This window comes from Armigeres subalbatus, chromosome 2 (assembly GCF_024139115.2).
Source record: "Armigeres subalbatus isolate Guangzhou_Male chromosome 2, GZ_Asu_2, whole genome shotgun sequence".
Taxonomy (NCBI): domain Eukaryota; kingdom Metazoa; phylum Arthropoda; class Insecta; order Diptera; family Culicidae; genus Armigeres; species Armigeres subalbatus.
The window spans coordinates 136,169,193-136,186,037 of NC_085140.1; the positions used below are offsets into that span (position 1 = coordinate 136,169,193).

The 16,845-nt window shown below is 38.6% G+C and overlaps 1 protein-coding gene across 2 annotated transcripts in view; it reads right to left on the reverse strand.

The window, feature by feature from the left end:
- LOC134210897 (semaphorin-2A) overlaps positions 1-16,845 on the reverse strand; it is a 367,095-nt gene that overhangs the window by 44,040 nt on the left and 306,210 nt on the right. For both annotated transcript variants that reach the window (XM_062687324.1, XM_062687323.1), the window contains exons 5-6: positions 12,129-12,197; positions 207-314 (exon numbers count right to left, since the gene is read on the reverse strand). In XM_062687324.1, coding sequence (XP_062543308.1) covers positions 207-314; positions 12,129-12,197 — 177 coding nt within the window. The remainder of the gene's footprint in view (positions 1-206; positions 315-12,128; positions 12,198-16,845) is intronic.

Consider the following 16,845-nt stretch of genomic DNA (forward strand, 5'->3'; position numbering starts at 1 on the left):
CGTGCATTAGAGCAAGTGATCAACAGCTGTTCAATGTCTCCAAGATCCGAAAGAAGATCCCACTAGAAGAGTCCAAAATGGAAGAAATTGATGTCACCCGGATTCCAAAGTTTTTTTTTTATCAAGTCGATCGAAAGACACCAGGTATAGTGCTTGAACCATTACGACAACAAAATTGCAAAAACATCAGTAACCGCAATACTTACATAGATCACCACATCTTTCGGATTGTGCGCGTTGGTACCACAGATGTACAATCGGTTTCCGCTGTCCATCGGTTGTATCACCCGTATGTGATTTTTACAATCGAACATCTGTAAATAGAGAGAAGGACCAAATTTGTTATTTAATATGACATTTTGAAATATAAATCTGGTTATTAAAATGGTAAACCATATGCATTGAAATTTTAATTTCAACGTGATCACATTAGCAGTCGCTACGCATCATAACATCAAATCGTTTCTATTTTCGTATATGAAAAAGTACCGTATGGAGGCGATGATTTTAGAAATCCCTTTCCAGCCATTTGATTGATGGATATCAGTAACCTCCGCCTTATTCTTTCGACACAAGCCCTGTATTGATTTTTGTTTACCTATCACCTGTCATACATCACCAATTCAATTCAATACCGAACTTCCCCCCTCGAAACACATTGCCAGGTCACCGTTAGCGACGACGACGTTATAGTCGTCGTTCCTTGGCGCGCGCGGTGATATCGCTTGAGCCCTAACGAATGACAATAATAAATTTAAGCTATTTCATTAGATTCAAGTTCGCCGCCATAGCGACACGTGCAGCCATTCCACGCCGTATTTGCACGATCGATAAAGCAAATTTATTATCCCTGACCCGATGACAATCAAATGTTGCGCGAACTCAGGTCTTTCACCGCGGATGCTACCCCCCAGGCTTTGTGCAAAGCTGACAAATGTTTCGAAAAATAAAATTCTGCTTGGCAGTAATTAAATTGAAGCGAACCGCTTCCTGTGGTAAAATAAAATAAAAAAAGTCCCCCCCCCCTACAGGAGTTGGGGCCTTGAAGAAGGAATTACTCCATTATTAATAACACGCTCCCTTATTAGGCGTACTCAAAATGGTGTGTTCCTTGTTCGATCCTGATCGTGATTTCATTTTATGAGTGGACTAACGTTTATATATTAGAAAAATTAAACTCATTGCTGTGTCAATATCTCCCTTTTCTGGATAACTTCAGAAGAACATACATGTTGGGTCACCTTTTCCAATCTCGTTCTCCTTTCTCCAGCTCACAACATTATTTTTCTCCGGTTTGTAATGACTCATTAGCAAAACGATCCGTGCTTGAAACTAAGAGGAAAATCGATATACTTTAAAGGAAGCTGCCTATTCGTCTGTGGCAACCACCTGCTGTCGTCAAAACACTAACCTACCGCCGCCATAGGGATATTGTCCGATCGATAGGGGCTCTGCTTTTCAAACCTTGCAACATGAATCGATGGATGAAAAAATGATGAAATGGAAACTCTGCAGCATAATTGCTCCCCTCAGAGTTGTGATGGTTCGATGGTTGAGTTTTTTTTTGTTTTCGTAGTAAGGTTGGCTTGTTTCTCCGGGCTGAGAAGTCAACGCTCGGAAACACGCCATCCCGATATTAGCACATAATAATGGAAGTAATTTTTCAAATGGGAAACCATTACCAGGATCGCTTTGGCTCGGCTTAGTTAAGTGGCAACAGTTTTTTTTTGTAGTGATGCGAGAAATGGTTAATATGGGGAAAATTTTGACTTTGGCTCAATTGTAATTTACCAATCACGCGAAACCGTTAGAGTAAATGGAACATTCATTTGAATAAGGCATTAGAATGCAATGTTCGAGGGAAGTTGGCATTCTGAGAATTTAAAATAATTAATTTCGACAGCCAAAAACAGAAAAAAAGTTTTTTTTTCAAAAGGCATCTACAATGGCTGATGGGCTTCATGATCTACAACAATTTAAAAAGGAATCCATATTTCAAACAAAATATTTTTGCTCTTCTAGTGGTATGTCTCCCTTCACCTGCTATTAAACCAGTTTATACTATTCAATTTAATTCCACAACGTGGTTCAATTAACTGGAATAGTACTAAAATCGTCTTGTGACAGGTTTTTCTATATAGAATATTCTATTTTCTCCAATAATTTTCAATCATACACATGATAGAATACGAAAAACGGAGCGCACAGTGAAAATGCGTTTTCCAGGTATTTTTTTTTATTTTACATTCATAGTAATAGACAGTGATGACCCTAAAGCTTGGCAAATCTATAGGATTTGTTTTTATTCAAAGTGCTAAGATTGGACAATAATATTCATAATAGCTTTAAAAAGTTTAGACTAATTTAGAAAATACTTCTAGGGTTGCTCCTCCACCAAAGCGACGCACTTCGAGTAGAGACATAGCTGTTCTTTGATTGTGTTGGCATGTTGGAGGTGTGCAATTTGAATAGCACGGTGCCAAGAATACTCCCAACGGCTGCGATGATGTTGTGCACCGAGTAAGACTTGGAATATCTTCGCTGACCGACAATGGTTGATGAATGGAAGATTACTGATCAAGCCAGTCGTTGTGGAAGGACTTTTCTACGCGCAGCAATGTCTCGGTAGAAAATTTCAGCTAAATATCTAATTGTCCAATCCGAGGATGTTGGTGATTCATGTTCGTTGATGTACGGTTGTACTATCACGTCGGAACTCAAATTGTTCCGAGCAAGACCTGAATAACCATAAACCATGGAAGAAGCCGACCGTAGCTTTAAGGAAAAGCAGAAATTATGACAGGCTTCCGTATAGAGAAGATTTTTGCTCACTTCCAGGACAGAAAGAAGTAGCTTACTCAGAAGATCTAATAGGAGATAAGATGTGCAAAATACTTCAAAGTTTAATATCGCAGCGTAAAGGACAAGCATCACAGAATCCTAAACTAAATTCACTCATGGGCACACCACTCAACATGGTGGAAGCGGTCAACTTTTGTTTTTATTATTTCATGCGTGGAATAATGAAAATGACATATGTGCGATGCTTTCATATTGAGAAGTGTAGCCTTAAAAACGCGAGTGAATTTTGTTTTGGATCACGAGATGTTTGTCCTGAAGTATTCATTAAGTCGGGTGATTGCATATAGACTGACAGTTCGTCAGATGAACTCATTTAGAGAGTCATTGCGAGTCAGACGAAGATTATGTGTTCTGACCGGGGGGAGTAAGTCTGTCATCCACGAACAAATCAAGCCTACTTAAAAAGTATTACTCGCTCGGCAAGTGTAACATTGTTCTTATCTTCAATTTTATTGGCATATCGGTCTCGATGCTGCTCGTATAGAGGAGCGAAAGCAGATGGGAAAGAAACGGAGTCCGAATGTTATCGCTAGGCAGAGACAAGTGTGAAAATGGTTTGAAAGGTGTTGAAGTATGCGAGGGCCATTTGAGAATAATTAAATTATCGAAGCGTCCGTCTTTGCCGTACATCCTTTCTGGGGATGGCTCGGGCAGTGAATGAAAGTCACTGTTACCGAGACTGGCAAAAACGGAGGCAACGATACGCATATTTATTTATTCGGCTAATAAGCCATTTTATAGAAAGCTCAAATGACAGGAGACCAAATACTAATATTTACATTTTACAAGGAACATTTGCGAAAATGAAATGAAATGATGATGATGATGACGAAATGATGATGGTTTACATGCAAATTTACCAAAACAAAGACCGAGCCGTCCACTCAAAATTTCGATCAGCTGTTCGAATCTGTCTCATAAAATGGCTTATACTTAATTAGTTCTAGCGATCGATGTTCATCATTTGGAGAATCATCGATGGTCGTGTATGGTTTGTACACATTGCACCGAGTCTCTCCCGATGCCACCATATGATGCTATTGGAACCACAATTCTTATTTACGCGCCAAATCATTTCTTATTAGACAGAAGCTGTACGACCGTAATCAGTTTAAAGGCTCCCCCAGACCTAAGCGATTTCATCGCCGCGACGACGACAACTAGTCGCCGCGATTCTATCGTTGGGTCGCTGCAGGCAATGTTCTATTTACGCTTCCATACCAACGGCGACATAATCGCTGTCGCCAAGCGATAGAATCGCTTCGCGACTGTCGCGTCGCGTGTGTTTGGGGGAACCTTAAAGGATGTACGGCGAAGACGGACGCTTCGATAATTTAATTATTCTCAAATGGCCCTCGCATACTTCAACACCTTTCAAACCATTTTCACACTTGTCGCTGCCTAGCGATAACATTCGAACTTCGTTTCTTTCCCATCTACTTTCGCACACACGCTGCTCCCTTCCTCTAAACGAGCAGCATCGAGACCGATATGCCAATAAAATTGAATTTAAACTGATTACGATCGTACAGCTTCTGTCTAATTGTTCTTATCTATATCGAGAAGAATATTGGTTAATCTACACCCCGGTTGACAAACGAAACATTTGTGGGAATGTTTATTTACATTTAATTCATAAAACATGCTGAGTAGGCGTGAACAGTGCCATGAAATGTCAATGTCAATTGATCATTTTGACCCAAATGTGAACTTTATATTTTTTGGTTTGTTGATTTTTATCACCGATAAAAATCAACAAGCCAGAAAATATAAAGTTTTACGGTGACCGAACCCCACCAAACGAATGTGAACTTATCCTCCATAGATCTCAATTGAATACAGAGAAGCCAATTGGTAGCTCCGATCTATTCAAGTTACATCAGCAAACGCATTCATTGACTTTTAGTGCATATCATGACAGTATGAAAATTTGCCATGAATCAATTTATGGAGCAATCTTTACCACAATTTGCATTCACTCTAAACTAAAGCCTCAATTCAATAAAGGTTTAAATGGGGAAGGGTCGTTTGGCCGAAAGACATTTGGCCGAATGTCACTAGGCCGAAGCCGTCATTTGTCGAAATGGTCATTTAGCCGGAGGGGTCATTTGGTCGAAAGGGTCGTTTGGCCAAAAGGGTCATTTGGCCGAAAGGGTCATTAGGCTGAAGGGTCATTCCGCCGAAAGGGTCATCAGGCCGAAAGGGTCGCTTGACCGAAAGAGTCGTTAGGTCGAAAGGGTCATTTAGCCGATTTTTTTTACATTGAGAAGAGAAAAATGAAGAGTGAGAAGTGAGACGTCTCACTACTTTCTTCGCGCTCCCCATTTTTTTACAGAGAGAAGTGAGAAATGAGGAATGAGAACTGAGAAGCCTCTCTTATTACTCCTAATTTCTCACTTTTCAAAAGACCTATTCAGCCAAATGGCTTATTCGACCAAATATCCTATTCGGCCAAATGACCTTTTCGGCCAAATGACCCTTTCGGCCAAATGATCTTTCGGCCAAATGACCCTTTCGGGCAAACGGCGCTTTCGGCCAAATGTCCCTTTCGACCTAATGATCTGTTCGGCCAAACAACTTTCGGCTTAGTGGCATTCGGCCAAATGGCTTTTGGCCGAATGGGTTTCGGCCAAACGACCCTTCCCTGCTTTAAATAAATGAAGATTTCAATAATTGTTCGGAAAAAATCTTTATTGTTTGTATACCTTCACTTTTATTTCTTCCTTTGCAATTGTTAAATTCAGCACAAAATTGCATGGATGTGTAATGTTGAAAACTGATTGTACCTATATTGGATTCAGGGTCATTTGGCCGAAAAGTTAAAATTTGTTTCTTTATTGAGTGCGTCAAGTGAGATGTGAGTAGCGAGAGTAGTGCATAGTGAGAAGTGAGAAGTAAGATGTTCGAAGTGAGTAGTGAGAAATGAGATGCTCATAATAATAACTGAGTAGTAAAAAGCGAAAAGTGAGTTGTGACACGTGATCAATGAGAAATGAGTAATAAGAAGTTAGATGTGTTAGGCGAGAAGTAAAGAGTGAGATGTTCGAAGGGAGAAGTAAAAAGCGATTACAGTGAAACCTCCTTTAGTCGATGTTCTATGACTCGATATCGACTAAGGTGAGGTTTTTGAAATGAGAATGGTCTCCAAGAATCTATCACAAAATCCCTCCAGTTTAAGGAATGGATGTCAATTTTCGTTAAATGACCTCCCAGGAAATCACTAAGCATTTTAATAAGCCTTATGTAAACCATATAACAGCTTTTCAGTGCCCATTATCTATACATATGATTTTCAAGTGCTTATTGGCAGTATAATCTTTCAGCAGTAAAAGAAGACGTATATCGGTATATAACGCTTCGAAGTAATGCTAACCAGTCCTGATGATACAAGCCGTATGAGGGATCTATCGTTCCAAATTTAGAGCTACAATCGTCATTTGAAGAATGCTTCTCATATAGGCTTAATGAATACCCCGATAAATACAAAAACTTCCATGTCACAAATCACAAATCATCACAAATTTATCATTTTTTTTATTTTCATGCTACCTAGCACTCGAATTTTAGGCAAATAGAATCCTTCTGTTTATACATCTACAGCTACACACATCTACTCAATTCTGAGGTAGATCAGATGGCAGACTCTAAACCAAAAACTTTCTCCAAACACAGCAAGCGTTCAAATCCGGAAATTAATATTATTAGTAAATTATGAAATCTTCAATGGAAAGGAAAAGAAAAGAACAAATTGAAATGTTAATAAATATTTTCCGTTCCATTCCAACTCATCTAAAAAAATGACCTTTTGGCGTAAGCATAGGATCGAAACGTTGGAGAAAGAAAACAAATAGTTGTTTTTTATTGAAAATACAGACTGAAACGCCAAATAATCACCGAAAAGTACATAGGCGTAGAAAAAAGGAAGGGGCATGCAGTATATCAGCCGATGCACTATAGCTTTAATAAAGGTCTTACTAGCACTGTTGACAATGTATTAGATACGACTATAGAACCTTATTAACCGAAATTTGGCTGTCACAAGATGACTTTTAACCCGGGATACATAATGGTCCCACAAAGGAATCACGTCCCGGAAATATCCGGAGAATGACCAATCCGGTCAAATACGTCCGAATATTTATCACTGTTAGTGATCGATGCAAGATGGGTTTTGAAGCCGTTCAACATGTGGCCACATCTTGTGGAAGGAAGGAACTCCCCCCAATATCTCGAACCACGGTCATTCTACAAAAATAACGTCGGCTCCTAAAACTAGGGTTAAAATCGGGATCGGGGACGTACGTACACTTCTACTGCCCTCATCATACAGGCAGCATAGCTGGCGCCCTTCGGATCGGTATCTTTACTCATCGACTCGCATCACTTCATGTGAAAATGTTTAGCATCGTGACCAAGTATAAGGCATCTGTTTATATTCAGCAATGTAGTTGTGTAGCCAAACCAAGATCGGTAGCTTGTTTTGAAACAATGTGGATTGCGCATCTCAAATCGATTCGTACGCTTTTGCTTTCGTTTAAAAAAAAACAGCGGCGTTTTGAATTTCGTTAGACTTTATCCAGTTGTGGTAAAAGATTTCGAGTGGTGCCGTACTAGGTCTTCCAGTATATTCTGTCAAATGGGATGTGAACAGAGAGAATATGAGACAGCATGTTCAGTGCATGCGCGATGTAAACAAACAGATATAAAAAGAGATGAATTCATCTGCGTCTAACATATTCTCTGTTTGAATACTCGAACGATAAGTCGTTTTCAAGATCGAATCGAAAACCGTAATGCCAAACATGTTCGATTCGATAGAATTTTGTTCGAATCAAGAAGCACAATGCCACCCCAGTTTCCAAATGGCAAGTTTCCATGACAAAAAAACAATTTTGATCATTTTTTTTTGGAAAATTTATGTAACTCAGCCCTCAGATTTGATCTTTTTGATGCTGATTTTTTTTTAACATTTCGCTTAGCTGTCAGGCTCAGGCATGTTTTACATTTTATCATTTATTTACTCATACTACGGCCGGAGTGGCCTCTGCAGTACATAAAAGTCTTTTCTATTCAACTCAACCCATGGATGCACGTCGCCAACCACGCAGTTTACGGAGGGTCTGCAAATCATCTTCCACCAGCGCACCTCTTGTGCCAATCGAATCATTGTCCAGCATTCTGGCTACGTGCTCGGCTCACCGAAGTCGTCTGATTTTCGCGTTGTGGAAGGTGTGAGCTTAAGTACACGAATTCTTCAACCACCACGTTTCATGACCAGAAAAGTAAATTATCCTGTCGCAACCTGCGAAACCTAGCGACTTGCATCTCCATGTTCCAAGCTTCCAAACGTGATCCTTTATTCGTCGCCTAGGTTGTTGGCGTTGTTTGACACATTACAGAGCCACAATCCATCACAATTCATCTTATCACCTATAGTTCGTAAGACTAACTCGTGATGACTCGAGACTGTTCAAAGACTGACAGGGTAAGGATGTTGGTCAAGGTATATTTTCAGCTATTCATCTGGACGTTTGGTGTATTCAACGGTGTGACATGGCGTCGTGCACGAAGTATGGTTTGACAGGGAGCATCGTCCTGAATGGTTAAGGTGAATTGCGTTGGAATCCAATTAAAAACTACATAGTGTTTTCAGGAGCACATAACTAGAGAAGTAAACGGCAGACAAAAAAGGAAATCAGTTTTTCACTTTTGCTCACTTGTAGGATGCACGAAAAAATGGTTTCAGAATGTACTAATCGCCTAAAAATTTATATTTGTGAGAGCAAAAACGCGAGGTGAGGGCCAACACAGCCATTGTGGCTGCCATTTTTGGACTCTGTCGTAATTCACCTTAACGCTCCGTAACACACACTCTATTTATTTCTTTTCCAAATTAGATGTTTTAAAAAGTATTAGACAGCTGATTTTTTTATATCACTTCGCGCTTCGGCAAATAACTGAGTTCATGTCACATTTTATTGTTAAAATCAATTTGCTAAGTAAATACATCTTGAATGTTTTGTTAAAAAAAGACTAACAAATTATTCGTTCAGCAGAAACATCGTCTGTGCAAAATTTCGCCGAACTCAAACCCAATTGTGTAGGAGAAGTGGTCCTTAGTTATGGCTAATCAAGTTTTACTTTATTACCAAGAAAATTTGATGGCTCAGAATGTCAACCAAATAAAATACGAAAGCAAAAAATATTTGCACAGAAGCCTGATCAAATAGACGACGAATATGAAAGAACAAATTCTAAGGAACCAATTAGTCCGAGTTAGAGAATGCAATACATACCAACCGGTACAGAGATCATTCGATTGGCGGTAAATATTTCATTTCCCATTGGCATCCTTCTATTCGTAGCGCAATATTTGCATGAATTCCGAACCATGGATTGGCGTCATTTTGTGTCGCTAACTCCATCACCACTCCTCCCACCAAGGTATTCCACAATAGCAAAGACCGGTCGGTTGAGCCACGTGTAACAATATTTATTTAATAGAACAATTGATTTCTTTATGATCCGCCGTAAAAAATATTTTATTCCTCAATATTTTAGATATCGTATCAGCCATCTGTACAATTGATTCATGTGCTCCAGGTTCAATGTATACACATTGGTTTTTTTATAGCATTACCACGATAAGACTCCACGTAAAAATCAGTATCCTTTCGACAGCACGCCACAGGATAGCTACGAATTATTTTATCGGACGCTTATTTTATTATTCCCAGAAAGCTCTTATACTACGATAGCCAGATATCATCCAATTTCTATTCCAAAGCGAACTAATTTGGCTCAATTAATTACAAAAATTACATTCAAAATCGACAGCTTTTCCCGAATATCAAACAAGGCCAGACAATAAAATCATGGTCGTAAATGTTTAGCATCGTATGAAATATTCAATATGCCTCCATACGGAAATGGTTGCCTATTTCAGGATTTATGTATAACGTGGAACATTTTAGTTTCGTACGCGTGGAGCGCAGGTAAATTTACACCTTCATTGGTTTGGTTTATCGTTTTTCAATTTCGTAACAAAATATGATTTTATCGCTATACTACCGGGGGTGCATCGTTCAATGGACAGTGTGACTTAAGCGGTAAAAATTGCTCAGAATCGCGATATGAACTCTTGCCACTCAGATCGGTTTCTTTGTACGTACTGGGTTTGAAAATTTTTTCGAGTAAAGCAGTAGGGATTTTTTTTGCTTAATCTATTGACGTTATTTAATTTATTATTATCATTGACTATTATATTTTGCAAGAAATTTGTTCACAACATGCTGAACTTCCAAAATAAATTTAAAAGTAACATTCTACAATATTATAAAAAGATCAATTCATGAAATTTTGAAATATCGTCCCGCTATTCAAAGTCAGAATACATGAAACAAACACGCGGAATGTGATGCGGAAATGGGTGCGCTATGGATACCACGTTGCGACCCACGAACGCAGAAGTTTTTTTTTACTTATGAAAGGAACCACCGATAAAGCGTGCTGCATTCGTCAAGAAAGCTAAAAAGGCTATCGACAAGGATACATAAAAGGTGTCGTTTTACCAGATTGTGGTGGTAGCATAATCCAAACCACTTTTTATGTTGCTTCCATTTGATTCAAATTGGGAAGTTTGGACGACCGTGCTAAGGATGTTCAAGTTGTAAGGCAAATCCTGTTTCCAGATAATTGAAAACTAAGAATTATTGTACAAAGGAAAGGACATGCTGCAAAATATAGAACAACCACATTGTAGAAATTGGATTTTTTTTCGTATTAATTTGTTCTACATAAAACGTTAATTTGCAAAATGACCGGATTACGTGCAACGGGTGTAGAACAAAAATAGGCCTGAAAACTTGCATAACCTTTGGAGAGTTTCAATATTTTGCGTGGCCAAACATTTTATTTTTGAAGCATGCCCGCTTTCTGCACATCCCCAGGTATATGGCCCCGATCCAGTAAAGACGTAAAGGCGCGATTCGTTCACCTCACCCGGAATTCATTCGAAGGGTAATAAAAATATTATTCCTTTCCGTCTGTTTTCCCCTGATTGCACAGCAAATCAGGTAGGTACCGAGCGAGCGATCGGGCCACGTTACAAGGAGATAAAGTTTCCCCGCGTAATAGCTCGGGCCGGGCTGTATGAACGCCTCCTGCTTGGTGGGTGGATTTATTTTAAGGTGCCGCACTACCGGCGTTGTGCCATGCCAGGCAACTATCTGGAGGGAACCTTCGCCCAGAATGGGATCCCATCATATCGTCTGCTAATACTGCCACGTTTCTTGTCGAAAAATAGATGTAGAAATTGAAAATGTAAATTCCGGTATTTTATTGGACGGAGACAACCCTCCATACGTGATACGCTCGCCTCTGAGTGGAAAGAAATAATTGCGTTTCTTGGCGTAAATTTTTCCATCGGGTTTTATCTCTCACTTTGCGTTTGCGAAAAGGAAGTTTCCGACAATTTGTAGCGGGCGTGAATCAGCAGATGTTGGCAATTTTCGAGAGTTGAAGCATTTATGAGTGCTTCGCGCGCTGCTTCACATCCCCGCATAGGTGTGTCGGATCCTGCGAGCTGGGTGTGTGGGGTGCTCTCTAGATGAATCAGCGCTACTTCGATTTCTCATTTTCACGTACGCGGAAAAATTGCTACGTGCCGGGAAAACTAAGCCAATTTTATTGCCGAGTCGCCTCCTCAGCCCCGAAGTTGACGAAGCGGTGTGGGATGGCTTTTGCTCAGACAGCCATCGTTTTTTTGGTTCTTCCGGTACGTGTTTGATTTTTCCTCATCATGATGTGGGTGCAGCTCGGGTAGAGTTCCTAAATATTGTGGGTGATGGGGTTGGCAATATGGAATGATGGTGAAAAAATCATCTTTCCAGTATAAATTTGAAGGAAGCCAAGAGTACATATTTTTAAGATAAGTAGAGCAAATACTTCCTCACAGCAAAGGAAGCTATAAAAGAAATCCTGTTTTTGAAATCCTTTTCACTCCGATCAATTAATAATTGTCTTCATTGCAATCGTTTTAATAATGTTGGAATAGAACGTATTCCAGCATATTTGGTTGACTTTAAGCCCTATGCCTGGAGAGAGTTGGTTTAAGCCTTATGTCTAGAATGTTGAAATTTTGTTCCACTTGCAATAATACTTAAACGGACATGTATTCGAATTGGATCAGTCGAATTCAAATAGATTCAAGAATATATGTATAACAAGAAAAAATGAGCAATAATAGAATATTTGCAATAACTTACCTCGCTTTTGCCTTTTGACACACAATTTCGAATGTCTGAACTGGAAGGATCCAACACGATAGCATCCCTCTGGAAAGATAGAGAAAAAAATCGAATTTAGAAGGTCAGTTCTATTTACTTTTCATTATCTATTTCAATATACAGGGCGACATTTCTTTTCCGAATTAAAATGCTCAATCTGAATCTTAACCGTACAAGTCAAGCCAGCCCAAAATTTAAGCTCAAGAAATAAAAATCAACTGTTCAAAAGAATTTTTAACACAAAGAACGTTCAATTAAAAATTAATTTCGTATCACAAGAGAGTTGATTCTTCAACATTTGTATTAGCAACTTGTTTTCGGTTCACAACAACCCGATGAAAACTAAATCCAATAGCCATATTAGATTGTTACTATGCTTCGGTTCGTTGTTGCTAAATTGCAATACACTTCTTTCCAAATGACATCATTGGAAAACTCTCCAATCAACCACATTTCTGCACCGGAAGGGCAGCAAAGTCAAAAACTTGACCACGTGCAATGTCAACCGCAACATTGCACGATCTGTCTGTGACACATTGGTTTTCATAAAAATTCAATTAGTACGCTGTGCGGTGCTGCATCTGAGATCGGATTCGACAAGCAGTTCCCATACCTCTACTGCTGGTTCAATACAGTTAGCACGACTAGTAGTTTTTTTTTCTTTTTCTGGACGCCAACGCAGAGAAAAAAATGTTGATTCCTGGTTCCTGGCAAAATTGTCCTTGGAATTTTGCACATTTCAAGTGGCCTAGTTCGGTGACGGGACATCTCAACCCTCGACAAGATATGATGCTGGGCTGTTCGATGCAATTGCGACGTTGAATTGTTTGGTGTCTACTATTTGCTTTCGAATCCAAACCAATTAAATTGCTAATTAGCACAGTCATTGGCGAAATGCGCGTGGTCGCGTATTTACTCAAAGTCGTCAGTTCCAAGCAAGCTGATTAGGATCGTGTATTAGTGCCTGTTGGATGTGTAAGTACGGGTGTGGGTGCCAAGTCAAGCACAACACGATGATGGTGGTGTACTGCTCCTTCACTGTTACTGCCTCCAGTAAACCTTCCGCTGCTTCGCGGCAGCTTCCAAGTAGTGTCGAAGTTTAATTTTAAGTTTGCTAATCAACTGTTCTGATACACCCATCGCTACGAAGCAAAAATAGATTATAGATGCTGTTAGAAGTGATAGGATTTATATGCAGGCTACGGATTTGATGTGCATTTATTCTCTTAATAATTTAGATATTGAATATTGAATTATAGTTGCACAAGTCGATAATTTGAGTGCGTTGTTAAAAATGATTGCGGTTTAGTGGCAGTGGTTTAGCTAAGATCGTCGTATACATACGTGTATGCTGAACTAGCATCATAGGTTAGCTAACTATTTGTCTTATTCAATACAGAACGCTAAAGATTTAACTATGTCCCTATAGTGATCCTAGGTGCCAGTGCTTGCCCTTGCCGTAAATCAACAGATTCGCGAATAATTGACGCGAAACAAGTAAGAATCGATATCTTTTTAAATGAAATAAAACCTAAAATAATTCCCCACTAAATTCATTATAGCGCTAATAACCAGGCATAGAAATTGTTTGTTCGAGGAAATTTGTATATTAGGGTGATCCGAATATGTAAGATGGAATTGCGTTTCTTAAAATGAACTCTAATTAGGCTAGATGGACCAGTTGTGGCTATAGCACCAGTTGTCGCACTAGTGCTTTATATGCCAAATGGCCAATCACATCACCGCAAACCAAGTTCATATCGATAAAGCATATTCATATGATACGATAAAACCTTTGATCACCTCCAAAACAAGCAAAGCATAATTGTAAAAATTGATTTTGCTCAATTTTTGACGTCCTTTGTACCAGTGGTCCCTATTTGGACAGTCCCATAAGAAAACAATGGGATTTGCCAAATAAGGAACCAAAATTAAGAATAGTGCCACAACTGGTGCATGCGTTCCTATTATGGATTAATCAATTTTGATGATTATAACAAATTTCATTGTGGTTTTCACCAAGGATGTTAACGATCATTCAGTAATTTGCGTTCGATCATTTAGTAGTTTGACAATAACACATTCCAGAAGCTGAATTTCAAAATATGTTGTATGGTGGACTTTTAGTGCGAAGGTTTTTCTACAACTCTTCCTAATGGTTCGTTGTTTGAATTCCACTAGTAACGGAGTTATAGCTATCGTTTCAGTAACTTAGACTAAATGATAACAAAATTCCAATCATTTAGTTTAAGTTACTGCAACTAGCGCTCTAACTCCGTTATTAGTTGAATTCTAATAACGAATTATTAAACAAAGTTGTAGAAAAACCTTCGCACTAGAAGTCCACCAAACAACATATTTTGAAATTCAGCTTCTGGAATGTGTTATTGACAAACTACTAAATGATCGAACGCAAATTACTGAATGATCGTTAACATCCTTGGTTTTCACAGCTGTTCTAAGGAGCAGGAAGTAAAACCTTTCGCTTGATATATAAAGTCCTCCCACATGCCTTTTACTTATTTTTAAAAAAATAGTTGGTCTTATGTATGGCGACAATTAGTACACCAACCCTAAAAAAAAATTACAGCTTTAAGCGTTATGCTAAAAAGAGTCGGCCGGTTTTCCTTCCCGAACAAATCTTAAAGATATTCGGCATAGATGTCGAATATAAGTTCCGAGCCCGACAGCCCCGATGGCTATAAATGCGCTGGATGTGTTCGACCCGACACCGCTCACAACATTGCACAGTGTGATAAATGCACTGCTTGGTGGCATTTCTCCTGTGCCAAAGTCGAAGCTTCTAAAGCCAACCCGACTAATTGGATATGTGTCAAGTGTCTATCTCCACCACCACAACGATCTGTCTCAACCCGGACGACGTCGTCGAACCGGAGAGCGCTGCTTGAGATTAGCCTGCAACGACTAGCAGAGGAAAAAGAGTTGCGGAAAAAAGAACCCGCGATTAGCTTGGAGAAAGAGTTTTGACAAACTAAGTATGATCTCATGCATGGAACAGTGTGCGTTAGACGAGGAAGCTGAGACCCGCAGCGTACGCAGTCATATCGCGCAAATTGAAGCACTAGAATGAAAGAAACATGTTCACGATTGGGTTGGGGCCCAAGTAACACATGCAACATTATGATATTAGAAAAATGATAAAAACAGTTGTTAATGAGTTATATTTAAGATTGATCGTGACTATAAGTTTTGAACTGGTGATAATACTGTCTCCAAATGTCTTCTCTTAAACAATTCCTCCAATGTTTCAATTTTACGCAATTAAAACCATTGGTTTCAAATGAGCAAAGTTGCAACTAATTTCGAACTCACTTATATCATAATAAAAAAACGTGATGGCACTATGAAGTAAGTTTGAAACGCAATTATAACAGATGATATTGCAATACCAGACAAGCTTTTTATTTATTTCACTAGTTCATAATCGGTGATAACTTGCATAACTGATAACTTATTATAATTGATCCGGCAATTATTGAGAAGTTGTTTTCCACGTGAAAAATATGCGTCCTTATCCTCATCTAAATAATATTCTGGAAAAAAATATATCTGGACTGGTTTGTTCCTTCTGGTGTAATCATCTGCCTAAGAACCTGGGAAACAAACAATAAGTGGTCAGCTAAGAATACTTATGAACAAAAGTATTACTTGTTTTACTTACCGTCTTTGGAAAGCTTCACCAGAAACATATTTGATAATATGGAAGAGTCTTTCCTATTTTGCCGTGGATGAATCGAATTGAAGAAAATTTTCTTTTCGGTGGTCCATTTGTTATTGTTTCCGAAATACTATAATAAACCTTATGTATTACTATCAATCGTAGCTGTCATTCCTCGAATGTTATTTATCGGTTGCTTACTATATTTATTTAAAACATGAGAATTAGATATTATATAGGGCTCCCAAATGCCGAGAAATGTTGTATAATTATATTAGTTGTAATAGTTTAATGATGTGTATTATCTCAAACATTTAACGTTCAGGTTTCTGTAGAAAAAGAGATATCGATTGTATTCTAATTATTTCTGATAATCTCCCATCTGCCAGTCTGAAAAATATTCATATTTTTAATCAGGTAAAGTTACGTATGCGCCAAATTGCGACATCTAGTTTTTTTAAATCTTTTAGTTAAAGATTTCGATGAATCAAAATCTTCAATTGTCATTATTTGGAAACGGCGCATACGTCAAATTATTCAGCATTATGTACTATGAATGCACGGCTAAAGTATTCGAAAAAATCTCCGTTCTTGTGATAAACGCCAGAAAAGCAAAAATCGAGCTTTACATCGCCCTGTATTTTCGGGGCTGTGAGAGCTATGCGGCTACCTTTGTAATCAAGATTATATTCCTGATTATAATTTGCATTATTATTCACAAAACAATAAACAAGGCTTTGTCGTAGTCGTACATGTTTGATGCGCATCGACGCAATATTAATTCACTAATTTATTTGTAACTAATTTCTAATTGTATGGAAACCAATTAGTATTTCTACAACATGAACCATAACTTACTTTACTTGATTCTGGAATTAGAAGTTTTTTTTATCGCATACATTTGTTGATGTAATTTTAAAATTGGCTCCGAGCATCAGGACCACTATTAGCCTATTAGAGGAAAATAGTACCGTGTACAAGAAAGTGATTCATGTGTCTAATTCTGATAACACCTGC